The sequence below is a fragment of the Sander lucioperca genome, chromosome 11 (genome assembly GCF_008315115.2).
Source record: "Sander lucioperca isolate FBNREF2018 chromosome 11, SLUC_FBN_1.2, whole genome shotgun sequence".
NCBI classification, from domain to species: Eukaryota; Metazoa; Chordata; class Actinopteri; order Perciformes; family Percidae; genus Sander; species Sander lucioperca.
The window spans coordinates 9,190,891-9,208,390 of record NC_050183.1 but is presented as its reverse complement, the minus strand read 5'-3'; the positions used below and the strand labels follow the sequence as shown (position 1 = coordinate 9,208,390).

Below are 17,500 nucleotides of genomic sequence, written 5' to 3'. Positions count from 1 at the left end.
TTTTTTTAATGACGGTATTGAAACTGATACCGTTGCTATTTTTAGACTCCGTGGTATACCGTATTACCGCCCAACCCTAGTTGCTTGGCCATGTTTCAATGTTGGAGGTATGGCCAGTCCCTCCAGGATTACTCAGCCTTTTTTTGAGATTGTTAAAAAGTGCGATAAAAGTTGCGATGTCTTTTGTATGTTTGTTGTAATGGAGACGGTGAAAATTGCAAAAAAAAAAGTTGTGATTTTTTTTTTTGTATAGTTCTTTAAAAAATAAAAAGGAAACTTGTTTCGGGGAGAATAAAACTACTCTGGGCTGAGTTTTCCTAGTAACTAAGGGTGCTCCGATCAGGATTTTTGGGGCCGATCACCGATCACCGATTGCTGTGAGCCGTGTCGACCGATGCCGATCACCGGGTCTATTTGAAACCTTCTATTTATCATGTCATATTTATCATATATTAATTTTAATATTCTTAACAACAATGCATAAGTATTAAAATTAACAGAAGATAATGTATTGTGAATTGTCAACGGTTTACTTTTATTGACAGGAAACATTCCACTTCCTCTGTTAGAAACACACCTTAAACAGCTTAGAGCTTAACATATAGCTAAAGACTTATTCAGAATAAATTACAAAACAACTGTCAGTGTGTTCTTCAGTGTGTCTTTAGTGTGTTCTGAGCAGGAGGGGGCCACTTACATTTTTTACCAGCCACTTTTTCCAGAATTCAAATTTATAAAAGAGAGTGCACTATCATATTTTGAATTGCTTTATTAAATTATGTTTTATTATTAATACATATTTTATTAATATAATGTATTTATTATGTGTCAGTAGCTTGTTGATCTTTACATTGTAAGTTCATTTCCTATCCTGGCCTGGGACACACATTCATACGGTTTGATAAAGGACTTATTGGACTTTAACTTATCATTGATTTTACAATAACGAGTGTAGCTCATGGATGTATTAAGTGTAGCTGTCCTCAATTTAGGTCATCCTGTACGTCTCATCTCCGGTTTTTCCTGCATCCACCGTGTGTGTGTGTGTGTCTCGTCGGTCGCGGGGTAGAACTGAGCAGCAGAGAGCCAACAGATTTAAAACGGCAGCAGCTTTCAAGCGACTTAAACATCGTTACAGTCTACATTGACGTTAAAATGTAAACAGGTTGGCAGGACGGTCTGAAATGTTTTGCACGGTCTTTCGCTGTATGTTTTGTCAATGCGCCACTTGTTTGAAAAGTACCTTCTCTTTTTCTTTACTTCGCCCTCAACAGCTTGTACATCCATAGCTACTGCTGACTCCGCGGCGGGCCTCTTAACACCGGGGATATGTCGCCACATTTTTTAACAGATAATTTTCCTTTCGTCTGTACCTCAGCTCAGCTAGCTAGTTACACGGCGTCCCGGACTAGCGCTGAAAACTAGCTACTCGACTATGCGTGGTCAAAGCCCCGGCTGTGAACGGTTTCATTTCCTGTAAGTTCTTCACAATAAAAGTCCTCCGTTATTTTCGTATTTGAATGTTTTTATTATGAAGCAGCAAAATCCGGAAATGTTAGGGATTCATTAGCAGTAACGTAACGTGATTCCTATAAGCATTGTGCATTGTTACTTAGCAACAGCATTCTTTGACAAAATCTGGTTGGTGTGTAACTTAGCTGCGTATAGAACATTTTCTCACGAGTAGTGCGTCATCTGATCGGCCTATCTGATCGGCCTTTATGGAGACCACCGATCAAACTATTTAAAGCCTTTATCGGCCGATAACGATCGGTTCCCGATCAATCGGAGCACCCTTACTAGTAACCTTACCAAAAAGGCTCAGGATGCTGTAAATGTTGATATAATATGAAAACGGCTGGTGGATTTAAGACAAAAAATAATAATTTATTGAATAAATCAAATTTGAACATATGTGTCAGTGGCTTGTTGATCTTTACATTGTTAGTTAATTCCCTAACCTGGCCTGGGCTGGGACACACATTTGATAAAGTACTTTTGACTTTAACTTATCATTGCACTTACAATAACGAGCGTAGCTGTCCTCAATTTAGGTCATCCTGTACGTCTCATCTCCGGTTTTTCCTGCATCCACCGTGTGTGTGTTTGTGTGTGTGCGCCAGGGGTGGAACGGTACATGTATTCGTATTGAACCGAAACGGTACGGCCGTCTCGGTTCGGTCCATCAATGTACACGCAGAATACACGGTATAAAAATAAATAAAACTTGCGTGCATATGTAATGCGGAACTACTGTTAGACACACGTTTCTTAGGGACACCTAATCTGTAGCCCTGCCCTTAGCTTGGAAGTTCCCGAGCTCCGCCTACATGTTGAGTCAGTAATACATCCATGGAGTCAGTCAGTCCAGTTAGTCCACATGAAGCAAACTAGTCCCTTCCGTATACAACCAAACACGGACGTAGCTGTATCCCTTCTTGCCTCGACCACAAATGGCCTCCAGGCCCGTTTGCTTCGCTGTTTGCTCCGGTATTAGCTGTAAGCTCCGCCGTTAGCGGTTAGCTTCGCTGTTTGCTGCTAGCTCCGCTGTTAGCGTGTGAAGCTAACGCCACAATTCGCCAACTGCTCTGTATAACCGAAGCTGCTCTTTTAACATCCCTGCTCTGTGCATTCACATATAAGAGCAGCGCTTGTATCCCATATCACACTACTAGCTGATTGTCTTATTTTGTTTACAAGTTACAGATGGAGTCTGGAGATGATGCAGGGTAGGCCTACTTATTGTGTACTGTTTACATCTTACTTTTACACACTTCAAGCTGTTACAGCTAGCTCAGTGGACAGCCTGAGACATGAACAATAAAAAAAATTGCCTTCTGCATTTTTGTCTTGCTTTTCCCTCCATTGTATCGAACCGAACCGTGATGTCTGAACCGAGGTATGAACCGAACCGTGACTTCTGTGTACCGTTCCATCCCTAGTGTGCGCGCATCAGTAGTGGGGGGAACTGAGCAGCCCCGCCCGCTGCAGAGAGCCGACAAGATTGAAACAGCAGCCGCTGACTTTAGAGTGAAAAAAACGTTACAGCGTACATTGCTTTTGTGTCCGCTTGGCAGGGCGGTCTGAAATGTCTTTCGCTGTACGTTTTGTTGGTAGATGTGAGATGTATATATATGATATGATATATAGATGTGTATTTGTGTCAACTTTGTAGGCTGATATGCACTTTTCCTACCCAATATAGGTTACTTTGACGCTGCTATCCATACACCTTGTACTGGTATTTATTTGTCCTCGTACTGTTAAGGTTGTGTTCCAGTTGGACTGTGTGTAGAACTTGTATGCATTTATGGGTCTTGTATGTGTTTATACTTGCTGCGCACCTAATCGCACTTCGGGGACACAAAAAAGGTTGAAGAAGTTGACTGAACACCACCGGCCCTCGCGGAAAAAAAAAAAAGGCCGGCCGGCCCACCGGGAATTTTCCAGCGGCTCCTGATTAGCCAATCCTGGCCTGGTATTATTTGTTTCTTACATTACTTTATTTGTTTATATGCGTTTGTATCTCTGCATACTTGTGTGCATTGATCTGTCTGTCCAGTTTACTTGCCAAAAAAACTGTTTAAATATAAAACACCCTCAAATGACATGCAGATAAAGTGATGTAGCTGTAACTTCATTAGTTTACAGTGTGTACATGTTGTCGTTGTGTTACCCTCTGTGTCCTGCAGGTCCAGTACTCTTCGAATCTGGGACAGCGGCATCAGTGCGATGTGTTTGAGTGGGGGTGGTGGTCTTGTCTGTCCCAGCGGACTCTTAAATGTATTGATCACCTTGTGTCGCTTCCTTGCAATCTGCAGAGAGAGAGAGAGACACACACACACAATGAGACAGCAACTTTAGAGGTAAATGTCAAGAAAGGCAACTTGTGTGTGTGGTGTTGCAATTCAGAATTGAGTGTGGGTGCATTTTGCAGTGTGGGTAAAAGCTGCTATCGGTTACTTGGCAATAAATCAATGACGCCGTCATAGAGGTAAACAATGCAACTCATTAATGCCACATTACTTTATCAGAGAGAGACAAAAGAAAGAGGAGTACGGATGGAGGAAGAGCGAGATGGGGAGAGGATAAAAAGGCACTACATCATAGGCAGTTTTGGGGAAGTTACTTTCAAAAAGTAGTGTTTGCTCGTTACTTCTTAAAAAAGTAATCTGTTACTTTACTTAGTTACCCCCCTATGGAAAGTAACTTTTTACTTTACTCGTTACTTTTATGTTACTTTTAAAAGCAGGTGTCTCTGGCAGAGACTAAAGTTAATTATACAAAAACTATCTTTGACCATAAAGCCAATCTATGGTTTATCAGTGAAGTGTCTGAACTACACTGCAGACTGGATTCTCTACTCACAGAGTGACGGCTGATTCATTATGAACGAGTCCAGCGCGGGTTGAATGCACATCAGCAGGTCATCTGCGTTACACGGTGTTAGTGTATACTATGTAATGTCTGTATCGACTTGTACCGGGGTCCGTGCATTGTCGTAGACACATGCAGCCTCTTTTCTGGAAATCCTTGCGTGTCCGTGCAACCGACACAAGTCCACAGCGGTCCACTGCGTGTATGTATGAGGCCATCACCACCGCATATATCTGTGAGGTTGTCAGCTTTGTGTCTGCCTGGCTCAGAGCGCCGTCCAGCAAAAAGCCACGAAGCTTAGAAAGCTCTCAAAAGTTAGCGTTGGCTGCTTCTCGCTTGCCATGATTACTCTGCTACCAGCCTCTGTCACGTCCCGTGTTGAGATTGTGAGCGTGCAGCTAAGAAGGCAGTGTCGCTGTCAAATCTGTCCCTGGGAAAAGTAACGTTGCGCCGAATTGAAAAAGGAACTACGTTTCGTTACCAAATTTTCAGTAGTAGCGCGTTCATAGTTTCAATCAGTTTGAAATACATAACACTAAATAAACTGTATTTGTGGCTTTATATGGCTTCTTCTATTGAACAACAAGTTGTCATGCCGTTATCGGTCGAGGTAGGGCATCTGGTAGGTGCTCACAAAGAGCAGTATTTGGAGAAGTTGGAGATAGCAGGGTTGGATACCGACCCTTAATTCGTTCTCCCTCCGTTTTCACGGACCTCATTAAATCACAGAGTCTGCCCGACTTCAGTCCACACGATCTGTACCACTATGTGGTAAACGGGATATCCCCATATACTGGTGCTGATCTCAAAGCTTTTAAAAGTCTGGATGCTATCCAGTTCTTTGTAGCTGGCTGGGTTAGAGGAACGTGATGCTACGCTAACGGTGGGGGGGAGTTACCTCATAATGGCAAAGATAAGACATCAATCTAGGGTTTATTTTGTATTAACATCTATTCTTTACGTAAAGGAGAATTCCGGGCAATTTTTACGTTAATCTTGATCGCTATAGCTACGCGAGTACTTTAGATAGAAAAAAACCCGACCCGAATCAGTGCAGGTAACACGGAGAAGCTACAGCTACGTACTACAAGTGTCCACTGAGCTAAAACGGCAGTGGTCGGGGCAAGTTTTAGAGTGCCTTTGTGGTTCTTAACAGACACAAAATGCAATTAATATGTCTGTGCCACATGAACAAGGCCCTTACATGTCAACAAGATGCGTTTTCAACTCAGACATTGTTTAAATTCACCTATCCTGGTCCCTGTCTCGATCCTGCTGGTAGCTAGCTTGCCCTGCTAGCTGATAGTCGTTAGCTGCTAGCTGCCGTCCGGTGAGTGTATTCAGACAGGCTTCTGTGATAATCATCCCAATAATAATCCGCGGAGCGGCGGTGGTGTGGCTATGTCCTCCAGAGGACAGGTCATGCCACGTCTTGAAGTTTATTCCCCCCTAAAAAAAAACAGTAGTGCGGTAGTAGCTGGACGGCACTCACCAGACGGCAGCTAGCAGCTAACGGCTATCAGCTAGCAGGGCAAGCTAGCTACCAGCAGGATCAAGACAGGGACCAGGGTAGGTGAATTTAAACAATGTCTGAGTTGAGAACGCATCTTGTTGACATGTAAGGGCCCTGTTCATGTGGCACAGACATATTAATTGCATTTTGTGTCTGTTAAGAGGCACAAAGGCCCCGACCACTGCCGTTTTAGCTCAGTGGACGTTTGTAGTACGTAGCTGCAGCTTCTCCGTGTTACCTGCACTGATTCGGGTCAGGGTTTTTTCTATCGAAAGTACTCGCGTAGCCGGGGTAGGAGCTCCGCAGACCCGCATTTAACTCGTTTTTGAAGCTAGTCTCCGTGCCATGTCATCTTTAATTTAACTGATATTTTTTGTTGAACCTGTTAGCTGGTTAGCACGGCAGCTAGCTGGTTGAGGATCATTTTATCTATCACTCATTTGAAACAGAAAGGCAATACATACACATGCTTGTGTTGGTGAGGATTACTCTGCATGCTTGTGTTGGTGAGGATTACTCTGCACATTGTGAATGTGAGAACACAAACACGAACGAAAACGTACGAGTTTAGCTTGCCGTCCATCTACAGCATAGCTCTTCCGCCGTCCGTCATGGCGTTCATAATTCGCGCGAGTGGAGCGTGACGTCATGTGCAAAGGGTCAATATCTTGTATTGCTTAAGTCTTTGAAAAATTAATTTATAATCAACTTTCACATTATCTCAGTACCAACAAAATCCTATTACCATTTTAATCTGGCTTCAGGTCTAATCACTCCACAACTACTACCATACTTAAATTCACCAATGATGTGTACTGTGCTGGAGTTAATGGTGAACTCACAGGTGCCATCTTTATTAATTTAATTAAAGCCTTGGATTTGGTTGATCGTTATCTGCTTTTAGATAAGCTCTATGATATTGGCCTCTCTGAAAATGCAGTTCTGTGGTTCAATTCATGTTTGCATTAATAGAAAACAATATATTGTTCTACATGGAAGTAAATCCGATATTTTGAGTCAAAGAGGTGTACCACAGGGATCAACATTGGGACCACTTCTTTTATTTATGTAAATAATTTACCATCAATTTTCAATAACTGTTGTGTTCAACTTTATGCTGAGGACACTTGCAAACCTTATCTACCACAACTTCAAGCTTCTCTTCAGTCTGACTTCAATATTTTACAAGATTTGCTTTTACATAATAAATTATTGCTGAACAAAACAAAGTCCTATTTTGTTATCTTTGTTACCAGACAAACTTAAAACCAAACCTTGTTCTTGTGTAATAACCTGTGATGATGGCACTCCTCTGCATAAAGTTGATAATCTTGGTGTATTGCTTGATTCTGAACTCTCATTCAAATTACACAAGTGTTACTTAAAGTGAACTTTGGAATCAATTTTTCACATCTTTACGCCCAGTGTTCATATAAAACTTGCCTCTCAATTTATACTTCCGATTCTGGACTATGATGTTGTATATCAAAATGCATTTCTATCAGACCTTGTACTACTTAACACAGCATATAATAGACTGCAGATTTGTCCTTGGATGTCCTTTTCACTGTACAATGTATGATGCACTTAAATGGCCATCTCTAAGTGTTAGAAGACATTCATTGGCTTCAACTTATATTTAAATGTATTCATTTCAATGATCCTACTTATTTACAACAGTATCTTGTACCTTTTACCTCAAATTACGAAGTTTGGCACTCTGCTCAACTGTAATTCTTTGTCCCTCGTGTTAAGAAAACAATTGGCAAAAGAGCTTCTAAGTTTAAAGCTCCAGCAGATTGGAATAACTTACCTGTTGAAATTAGATCAATTTCCATATTTGGTACACTACAGGTCAAAAGTTCGGGGTCACTTAGAAATTTCCATTCCACTCCATTATAGACAGAATACCAGCTGAGCTCAGTTGCATTGTTTTTTTAACCAGGGCAGCAGTTTTCAGATTACATTATGTGCTTACATAATGGGTAACATAAAGGGTTATCCATGTTTTCTCAGTTAGCCTTTTAAAATGATATCAGATTAGTAAACAGAATGTGCCTTTGGAACATTGGATGAATGGTTGCTGATAATGGGCAATGCAGATATTGCATTGAAGATCAGCCACCCACTCAGATCAGCTGGTATTCTATCTATAATGGAGTGGAAAGGAAATTTCTAAGTGACCCCAAACTTTTAACCAGTAGTGTATGTTTAAGAATGTCATGTCTTCTCACTTTAAGATGGACTGGCATTGTTATCAATGATGCCGTCATTCCCTATACCTGCTGTTTATATCTAATGTTTATACCCAATTGTAGTTGGTGATTGACCCACACGCATTTCCGCCTTTAATGGATAGCACAACTCAAATATGAAAGTGGAGAGAGAGGTGAAAGACATGCAGAAAACCATCACAGGTTGGCTTCTGCGTCGAGGAATAAACCGGTGTTTGGTGTTTTAAGCCCCCAACGTCGTCTTCCAGGCAGCGCTGCCTGGAAGGCACTAGGATTAGGCAATGGTTAGGGTTAGGTGCCTTGAAGTTGACGTTGGGGGCTTAAAACACCATTGAGATGTTATGCCGAAATCTGTGGCCCAAAATATTGTAATACTTTTATAGTATGTCCCAAAATACTAGGCCTATAGTAGCCTATTTCTATAAGATTACTATAATATTATTCCAAAATTGGCCTACTATACGATTACTATAATTCTTTTTCGTGATGGTTTGTACAGCCTAGGCTACAATTCACAAGTCACATTTAGCAAACAAACAAGAACAACATACAGGGTACCCCAAGGATCCTCCAACTTAAAAATCAAGGCTTTTTAAGACCTTTTTAATACCCTTTCAAATGAAATTCAATGCCAACTTCATACCCATTCCGACAGAAGTATGAGGAAAATAATTATGTACAAGTAGGCTACTATTTAAATAAAACATTTTATTTAAATGATCAGTCATATTTAATAAAATGTATTGGATCATAATATAATCCAATAAAATAAGATATATTACGGATTTCACTCATTTAGGCCGGATATCCGGTGCATTTGGCTTCCTTTGTATTGGCATTTTAAACTCCGGTCGATCTATGAGGACTTTTCTCAGATCTTTCTCAGAAGGTAAATCCAGACAGACTATCTAGACTATCTGTCCAATCTCAGTTTTCTGTTGCATGACTAAAATAACTTTTGAATGTACACGTGTTCCACCAAAACAAGTTACTTCCGAGGCTATTTTGCAGCGGCACCGCTACTTTTCCTGGTGCTTAGCACCGCCAAAGACAGACTACTGGCAGCGGGTGACCGGATGTTCACTAGTCTGCCTTTTGCCGAGCAGTAGAGTAATTTTACAGGCAAAACAGCCTGTAAGAACCCAGCGTTAGAACGTAAACATATGAACATAAGTTTTGTTTAACTCTCTCCGTACTGCCGCTCTCACTCCCTCTCTCTCGCTCGAGACGTCTGCAGACAGCAGTTTAGTGCGGCTGCTGCGGTATCGCAAATCTGTCTTTTTTTCTTTTGTCTTTTTTGTAAAATGAGTCATGAAACAAACAACAAAGCCCAACTTTACTTTAAATGTTCTCCCCTCGTCTTAAAGTAGTAGTAAAACTAGAGTAACTCCTTTTACAGCTGCTGCAATAAATATGCAGAGGAGAAATCAGTCTGCACAAATCATCTGAGAAATGTTGGTTATTTATTTGTGCTTTAGAACGTAATCACTGCGAAACAACCATAGATTAAGCTTTATTTACCTCTTCCTACTGTACCAAGACAACAGTTTTCAGCAAATGACTCGGTTTCTGTCTACATCCATCAACGACCGGAGTCTTGCTAACGACTTGAACACCTTCTACTGTCGTTTTGAAAGTGAATTAATTCGGAATTATTGATCATCTTAACATTACGGATTTTGCTAGGAAATTCCACCGTTTTAAATGTTGATGTGACCAGGCCTTAAATTTAGATTTTTCAGTTACTAGTACAGAGCCCGTTGAAAAAGTGCCTGTTTGGAACAGGTGATTGCTTTTCCTGTGGTATTGCTGCTTGTAGAATTCTTCAAAACCAAATTGTACACCAAAATGATTAACCACTTACTCCACTGTAGCCTATAGCCTACTACTGACTTACAGTGTAGGCTACGTCTACATCAGAGGAAGACATTGTAGGCCTACCTACTACTGTATTTACCTGACAGAGAACGGGGCAGATTCAGAATGCAATCACAAAATATCACATTGACAATTTGTAGTAATCAGATATTAGCGTCATGGACTCATGGCAGTGCTCTACCCACTTGGCCCGTTATGAGAGATAATCAGCACATATCTGCGTTCATCAACCACCAGAACTGGACCGTTTGTGTGTGTGTGTTGGTGTGTGCGCGCGCGCACGTGCAGAGACAGAGAGACAGAGTGACAGAGTGACAGAGAGAGAGAGAGAGAGACAGAGAGACGGTGTTGTCTCGTGTTGTATGATCGTTAACAAATTTAACACTTCAAGGTGATAGAATGCAAAACTGATTTTACCTTGTCATAGTTGAATAACGACAGTTCGGTGTAGTTCGGTAAATAAGACATACATAGAAGCTCAAAATCCCATTGATACCCCTATCCTCTGCAAATCTCACATTTTGAAACTGCAGCTGAAAACGGGCGAATCTCAACAAAGCTGGATCCTGACGTCAGCCCCAACATTTGCATAGGTTACACCGCTGACCTGAGGTCAGCTTAGTCTTCTGAATCTAGCTAGGTCATGCAGATCTCCAGAGGTACGCTATTTAATTACTAAATTCACTTCTGAGACTTTTTTATGCGAGAAATCAACTATGTAGAGGTCAAATATGGGCCGTTTTACGAAAATTGATGGCTAATTGCAAAATTTGTCCGACTGTGTGTCGCAGTTCAGCAGGAGCTCAGCAGGCTACATGATAGCGGCCCCGTGCTGCCTCGCCGCCCGGCGTGTCCACTTCATAGACTCACTGTGAGCTAGCTAGCTGGATCTCCGCCACGAAGGGAAGCCAGGGTTACTGGACTACAAAATGCCGAGGCCCTGATGGAGCTCCAAGGCCTGCAGCTAGCCGCGATCTTTACCCATAGGAATGAAGGGACAGTAGCAGCTAACAAAATCCCTAATGGTCACAAAAATGCATTAAATTGAAATCGGACACCAGGGCCGTACTGGGACTGAAATTCAGCCCGGGACTTTAAGATGGAAAGGCCTTTACGCGAGTGCCCTTGGTGCATGAGCAGAAGGATTTTTTGCAGTTATTTTAATTCTAATAGTGTTTTTATGGTATAAAGAGAATCAGATTACGCTGAAGACCTTCAAGAAACCTCCTCAGGTTGTATAAGCAAGTCACCACTGCACTGAACACAACCAGGTCAGCAAAACCTAATCTCGAACACATAAGTCACAGTATACTGCTAACTACCAGCATGTCATGTGCACAGTCAGTTGGAGACTCCAAAAATGAGGATCAGTCCAAGTTAGGAGGGGCCGCTCGTTTCCCCCCTCAAGATTGAAAGTATTGGTTTGGCCCGGTCTGAAACACAGACACAGCGCTCCGCTGCAGCTGAACGGCCGGCCAGGCCGGTCGCGTATGAAAGAAAAAAAAAAACAACCTATTGACCACCGGCTGGTTCGGCCTGAAATGGACCGGCCATTCGGGATTGTTCCCGGTATTCCCGATGGCCAATCCGCCCCTGTCGGACGCCATAGTTAGCTTTATAAGACCTTGGGGTACATCTTGTATAAGTGAAGTGACGAAATTCAAACTGTAATAAACATACGTTTATTATGCCGAAAGTGAAGCTAACTAGCTGCTACCTGTACACATAGGCTTGAAGAAGAGTAGCAGCTAACACAATTCCTAATGTTCACAAAAATGCATTAAATTGAAATCGGACACCATAGTTAGCTTTAGAAGACCTTGGGGTACATGTTGTATAAGTGAAGTGACGAAATTCAAACTGTAATAAATATAGCTACTCTAGTTATGCCGGCAGCTGGCAGCCAGCCAGCTCCGCGGAGCCCGAGAAACGGTGACTTTCACTTGGTATGGAGGTTCAGACTGCTGCTTTCTCGTCAGACTGTGTGGAGCTCCTAGCTAAAGTCCGACAAGTCTTACCAAATTTGCAATTAGCCATCAATTTTCGTAAAACGACCCATATTTGAGCTTTATATAGTTGATTTCTCGCTTAAAAAAGTCTCAGAAGTGAATTTAATAACGAAATAGCCCGATGAACAATGTATAACTTTGCAGTGTCTGAAATATGAGACCTGCTGTCTCGTCTCCACTGTTTCTATGGGGTTCGTTCAAACCAATCAGCGCGCAGCTCATCTAAATATTCATGAGCATACCATATTTGGAAGAAAGGCTCTTGTTCTAAATAGAGCCATATTCACAAGGTAGTTAAGAGCCTAATGAAATAGTATTCGGGCAATTTTCAGCCCACCCATTGTTACATACCCTATTAGGAGACCTTAAGGAACAGTGTAAAATACCCTATATAATCATTCTATCACCCCTTTCAGCAGAGGTGCTCATTTCCATACAGGTTTAGTGGCTTGACGGTTAACGGTGAAGTAGGGGATTTGATTAGCGGGGGTATTTTAGCGACAGTAATGTTATTAGTGTTGTAAGTTAGCAGTAGACTTAATTAACCCAACCCAGGGACACACATACATACAGATACGTCTCGCTTTATTAGATAGCCTGCCTATAAGTGGCATCACGCTCTGTCACTTGTTGTCTGTGATTGTGCTTTGCATGTGTGGGATTCTGAAACGTCCTTAAATTTGGGAATTGTCGTTTGTTTATTCAAAGTCAAAGACAGTCCAAAGTAGTGCTACTTGGCACATGTTTGTGGGTCTGAGGTGTATTTCACATTTTAGCTGCCAAAGCTCCGCTGCTTTCTTTGACCCTCTCTGTGTCTGGTCCTGCGCTGAGCTCAGTCAGTGTGCAGTGCAATGTGAGAGGGGGAGTGGCCAGCGGCTAGAGCGGGAAAAGCCAATGCGTGCTTCTTTTACTGACGATATCTTTTGTATTTCTAATCCAAACAACGCCAAACTTAGCACTGCACTTACTCGTGCCCGTAGCAAGACATTTGTCAAGTTTGATCCATCAATCCATCGGGCTAATGGTTCAAGAGATATGCGCATAACACAGACGCAGCGACACATTCCTGCAATTTATAGATAGATGGCTGAAGGCAGGTAAAGATTCAAGTAAGGGGTTCATTGATTTGAAGAGATAAAGATAGTCTAAGTCTAATCTGAATGTTCACCTACGGCCCTGGCCTATGGTAAAACAGGTAAATTAGGTTTTAACGTGTTCTGCGTAAGATTTTTATTGGTGCTTGTGAGTATTCTCACCTCAAGGCAGTCATTGAAGAGGAAGAGTGTGACATGTTCTCCACGGTCACAAGGCTGATCTCCCAGAGCTATTGTTTCTACTCGGTAAACCAGACTGCGATGGGAAGACAGCAAGTTGGCCTGCAGAGAAGACAAAGCACAGAAAGTAAAAGAAAAGTGTTGAGAATGCTTATGCTTAAGTGCAAGGTCCTTGAGATGATCACCGCCCACAACATCTTCCTACCACTCAGCCAGACCAAACTAGGGTTGGGTGATAAAATGATCTCGAAACCACTACCTATTGTAAGCGTTTGTCTGTTACTGGTGTGGAAGTGTGTTCTCCTCCTGGGTTTAGGGTTTCCCCATGGTTAAAATACGTTGCACCCCCATCCATAGATCGAGATTAGGTTTGGTTCAGGTTTAGGTAACGCTAGGGGGAAACGCATATCGGCTTTTGTCATGTCACGTCTGATGAACAATCAGCGGGAGTTAGAAACACAAGGAATTGTGAGGTCTTAACATCACAGAGCTAACGTTACGTACCAAGTAACTTTAGTACAGGGGGGGAATGATGGCTGCGGCTGGAAATCGGAAGAACGATGGAAAATAGTTTTAACATGACTTTAAAATGAACATTCACCAAGGCAAAATGTTTGTTATCATTAGTTAGCTCGTTCTTGTTTCCTAACTGCGTTGCGAGCTATAGTAGCTTAGCTGGAATCTTCATGGAGACAGCTAAAGTTTATGTTAGCTGCCCTACAGCTATCAGAGTTAGCTTTGATTTCATATATTGCCTTCTAATAGCTGTATTCTCAGTAATGTGACAATCTGCAAAAAACAGGTTGCTTATAAATCACTAAAATATTAGTGACCGCACCGTTTGGCTTAGTTATCAATGCCGTTAGCATTGTGGCTAACACTATTGTTACTTAGTTTATGACAAATCGTTTCGGCTGTGCTTTCTCACATGATGTCATTGTCACAAGATGTCATTGTGCTAACTGAGCACCGTTAACCTTTACAACAGAAGAAGGTGGTAAATGAATGTAAACAAAGTGGCATGCAAGAAATGCAAAGCGCCATGACGTAGGTCCTCTTCAAGCCCAGGCTAATGTTGGAAGTCCCTCTTGTGAACAGAATGTGTAACAACAATCACATGCTCACAGTGGCATAGACAACGCATAAGCCTGAGTAGTGTAGTACATATTAATAACAGGCTGCATTTGAGCATTAAATATTCAAATATAAAAAAGAAAGAAATTTGAATGGTATTATAGAGAAGAATTGACATGAACATTAACTCACTAAGTCGGTCTGCAAAATATGTCGGCGGTTGGTGCCAAGCAGGACGGGAAACTCAAATCTTTTTCATCACCTAAACAGGTGCCATTCAGCGAGCACACAGAGTATGAAAATACAGACTCATGCTAGCCACTCACACAGCCTGCAAGTTAAGTAGTAACGTTTGTTCATCTACTGTTAACAGCGCTAGCATTAGCTGTGCTGTAGCTGCTGTACCAAAAACATCAATCAATTGTGTCATCTTTTGCGGCATTATGAAAAACATTCAAAAAGGAGCAAAAATATTCCGAGCACTTTTTCCTATTGTATAGCGATAGGCACTTGTTTACACATGCACTTGTTTGGTTTTGTGCTACCTCTACAAACATTTACGATGCTTTCTTGGCAGTTTACATTTAATGTTGCTTTTAAGTAGTTTTAGGTTGTTTACAAAATCAAAAGAAATTTAGCCAAAACTGACTACTCACTTGTTTGCACTTGTTGATTTTACAGACACAAAAAAAAAAAAAAGACGTAATTGGAAGATGACTCTGTATGAGGAAAACAGTGCTACACGTACTTTTCTTTTGCCAGTAAAAGAAAACAGTAGCCTAGTGCCAGCCCAATAGCACATATAGCCATGGGCATAAATCTGATCTAACAGTAGGGGGGACAATAAACATAAAATTTCTGAAGAGCAATTTTTGAAGGGGACACAAATAATACAGCCACAATTATACTCGTAGAGGACATGTGTACACAAGCCACAAAAATACCTTAAAACATAATGACTTATTTTGAAAAAGTGTCCAGAATATAAAAGAAATACAGTACTTTTGTACTCTTGTTAAATTAGCTGATCATAATGTAAATTAGTGAGCCACTAGTAAAGCTCATCAAATATGAATTAGGTTCATAGGTTCACCACACGGTCATATTATAATTATAAAATTATCTTGCGTCCTCTGCATAAATATTAGATTTTGTCTGGGACAGAGGATATATATTTAACTGCAGCAAACCCACTGATCAGCCACTTCAAACACAACTGTAGATCTTCAATATTAACCCTAATATCAGTTCACACACATAACGTTAGGCTTATCGCCGTGGTAACGTTAGTTGTAGTGGGTGCATTTCTATCCAACAAGCTATTAAACAAGCTAGCTAAAGTTACATTATATTACACTAACATAGCAAACTTTTTGTCATAACTAATTCATTAATTACTCAGCATCATTTCTATTTGAGAAAAGAACAACTTCATCCGATGTTTAATGTGAATAAAAGTGCCCGCTGGACAATACTGGACAATACTTTCTGTGGAAAAGTCGCCAGATTTGTCGCTAGTCGCTTTTTTGAAAAAAAGTCGCTAAGGGGGTCTGAAAAGTCGCTAAATCTAGCGACAAAGTTGCTAAGTTGGCAACACTGGTGCAGATCCGATTCCTAACGTACAGCATGCAGTGGACTAAACCACTGTGAGGCAAGGGAGGGGGGACTCAAAATGTTTCTAAACTTAAAAAGCATTTTTGGGGGTTTGTATTGTTTTACTACTTACACAGATATTTTAAGTATACATCATTATGTTATTTACAATACACAGCTTGTTTTAATGATATTTCTAGGGGGGGACAACTTTTAGAAGGGGGGGGGTCATGAACCTCCCCCCCCGGGATTTACGCCCTTGCATATAGCACAATAGCACATACAGATACACAAAAATGTACTAATGAAAAATCAACAGAAACATAGTTAAAAAAAAAAAAATAACAGTGCAATTGCCCCAGGAAAAGAGGCATAGAGCTTAGCCAACCTAGCATGGACCTAATGCTATTCCACAAGTCCAGTCGCAGAAAAAAATAAATGGATGAAATAAGACTCCGGTTACTCTGCAACAGGAAATCAGACTGTTGTGCCCACATCTTTCGGAGTCTGGAGAGGCTGACTCTGTGTTTACATCAATAATTGGCGCTCAAAACTAGTCAAAGTTAATAGACAATGTTTTCTTGATGTCAAATTTTATGTTAAGAGGTCAGCCATATTTTCTGCCCAGAGAATGAGTGTTTTTGTTGCTGCTGTTTACATTTCTCCTGATGCAAATTAAAAAAATGCACAACAGGAATGCATTAGGTCATCATCAGTCACATGACAAAACTGAATGGTATTTTTTTATTGTAGCTAGTGATTTTTTTCAGACCTCAGATCTGTATTACTTAAATTCTACCAATTTTAAGGCATTAAACACACACAACACAACCACAGACATTCTAACACCAGCAATCCTCAAACTTACAGGACAGCCGTCAACTTCATAAACAACATCAAAGATCTGCTTCTGGCCTTCAGTCTTCCTCTTGTCCTCATTGATGTGACTATGTGGGAGGGAAGGGAGAAGGGAAGTTAGAGTATGGAAGAAAATGTTATTGTTAATCTCAATAGTACTGAAACAATTAGTTAAGAAATCATTAGCTGGCCAACAGAAACAAAATCACTCACACTTTTAATAATCCATCACTTGTCTTAGTTGTTCATCAAGAAAAAATGTCATACATTTGCTTCTTTTACCTTCTCAATTGTGAGGATTTGCTGCTCATTTTTGTTTCATATCAAGAACAATAACATAATTTAATTTTCCTACTTAAGACCAAAAACAGGGGAGAAAGGGGGCGAATTATTCAAGTTCAGATTTTTGACCAGCATTTCAGGGTGTAATAGTGGCGAACCTTGCCTAAAATAAAGAACACCACTACTAATGTCATACCATTCTGAACCAGGAAAAACCCTGAATCATTTACTGTATTACTACTGTATCTTTATTATCCTCTACAATAGCCATACATCGCTTTGAAAGTGCACACTTATGTTGCGTTGTAATGATCTGAAAATGCAATGAAATATCAAAGAGTTCATCAAATCCTGGTCTCAGATATGTCGAGGATTATAAATCTTCAACAACAAAATCTATAATTAAAA

At 40.9% G+C, this 17,500-nt stretch overlaps 1 protein-coding gene across 4 annotated transcripts in view; it reads right to left on the bottom strand.

Annotated features, from left to right (window-relative positions):
• ect2 (epithelial cell transforming 2) overlaps positions 1-17,500 on the bottom strand; it is a 109,478-nt gene that overhangs the window by 39,302 nt on the left and 52,676 nt on the right. For all 4 annotated transcript variants that reach the window (XM_031320592.2, XM_031320591.2, XM_036007304.1 and 1 more), the window contains 3 exons: positions 16,821-16,899; positions 13,268-13,387; positions 3,677-3,815 (listed from right to left, as the gene is read on the bottom strand). In XM_031320592.2, coding sequence (XP_031176452.1) covers positions 3,677-3,815; positions 13,268-13,387; positions 16,821-16,899 — 338 coding nt within the window. The remainder of the gene's footprint in view (positions 1-3,676; positions 3,816-13,267; positions 13,388-16,820; positions 16,900-17,500) is intronic.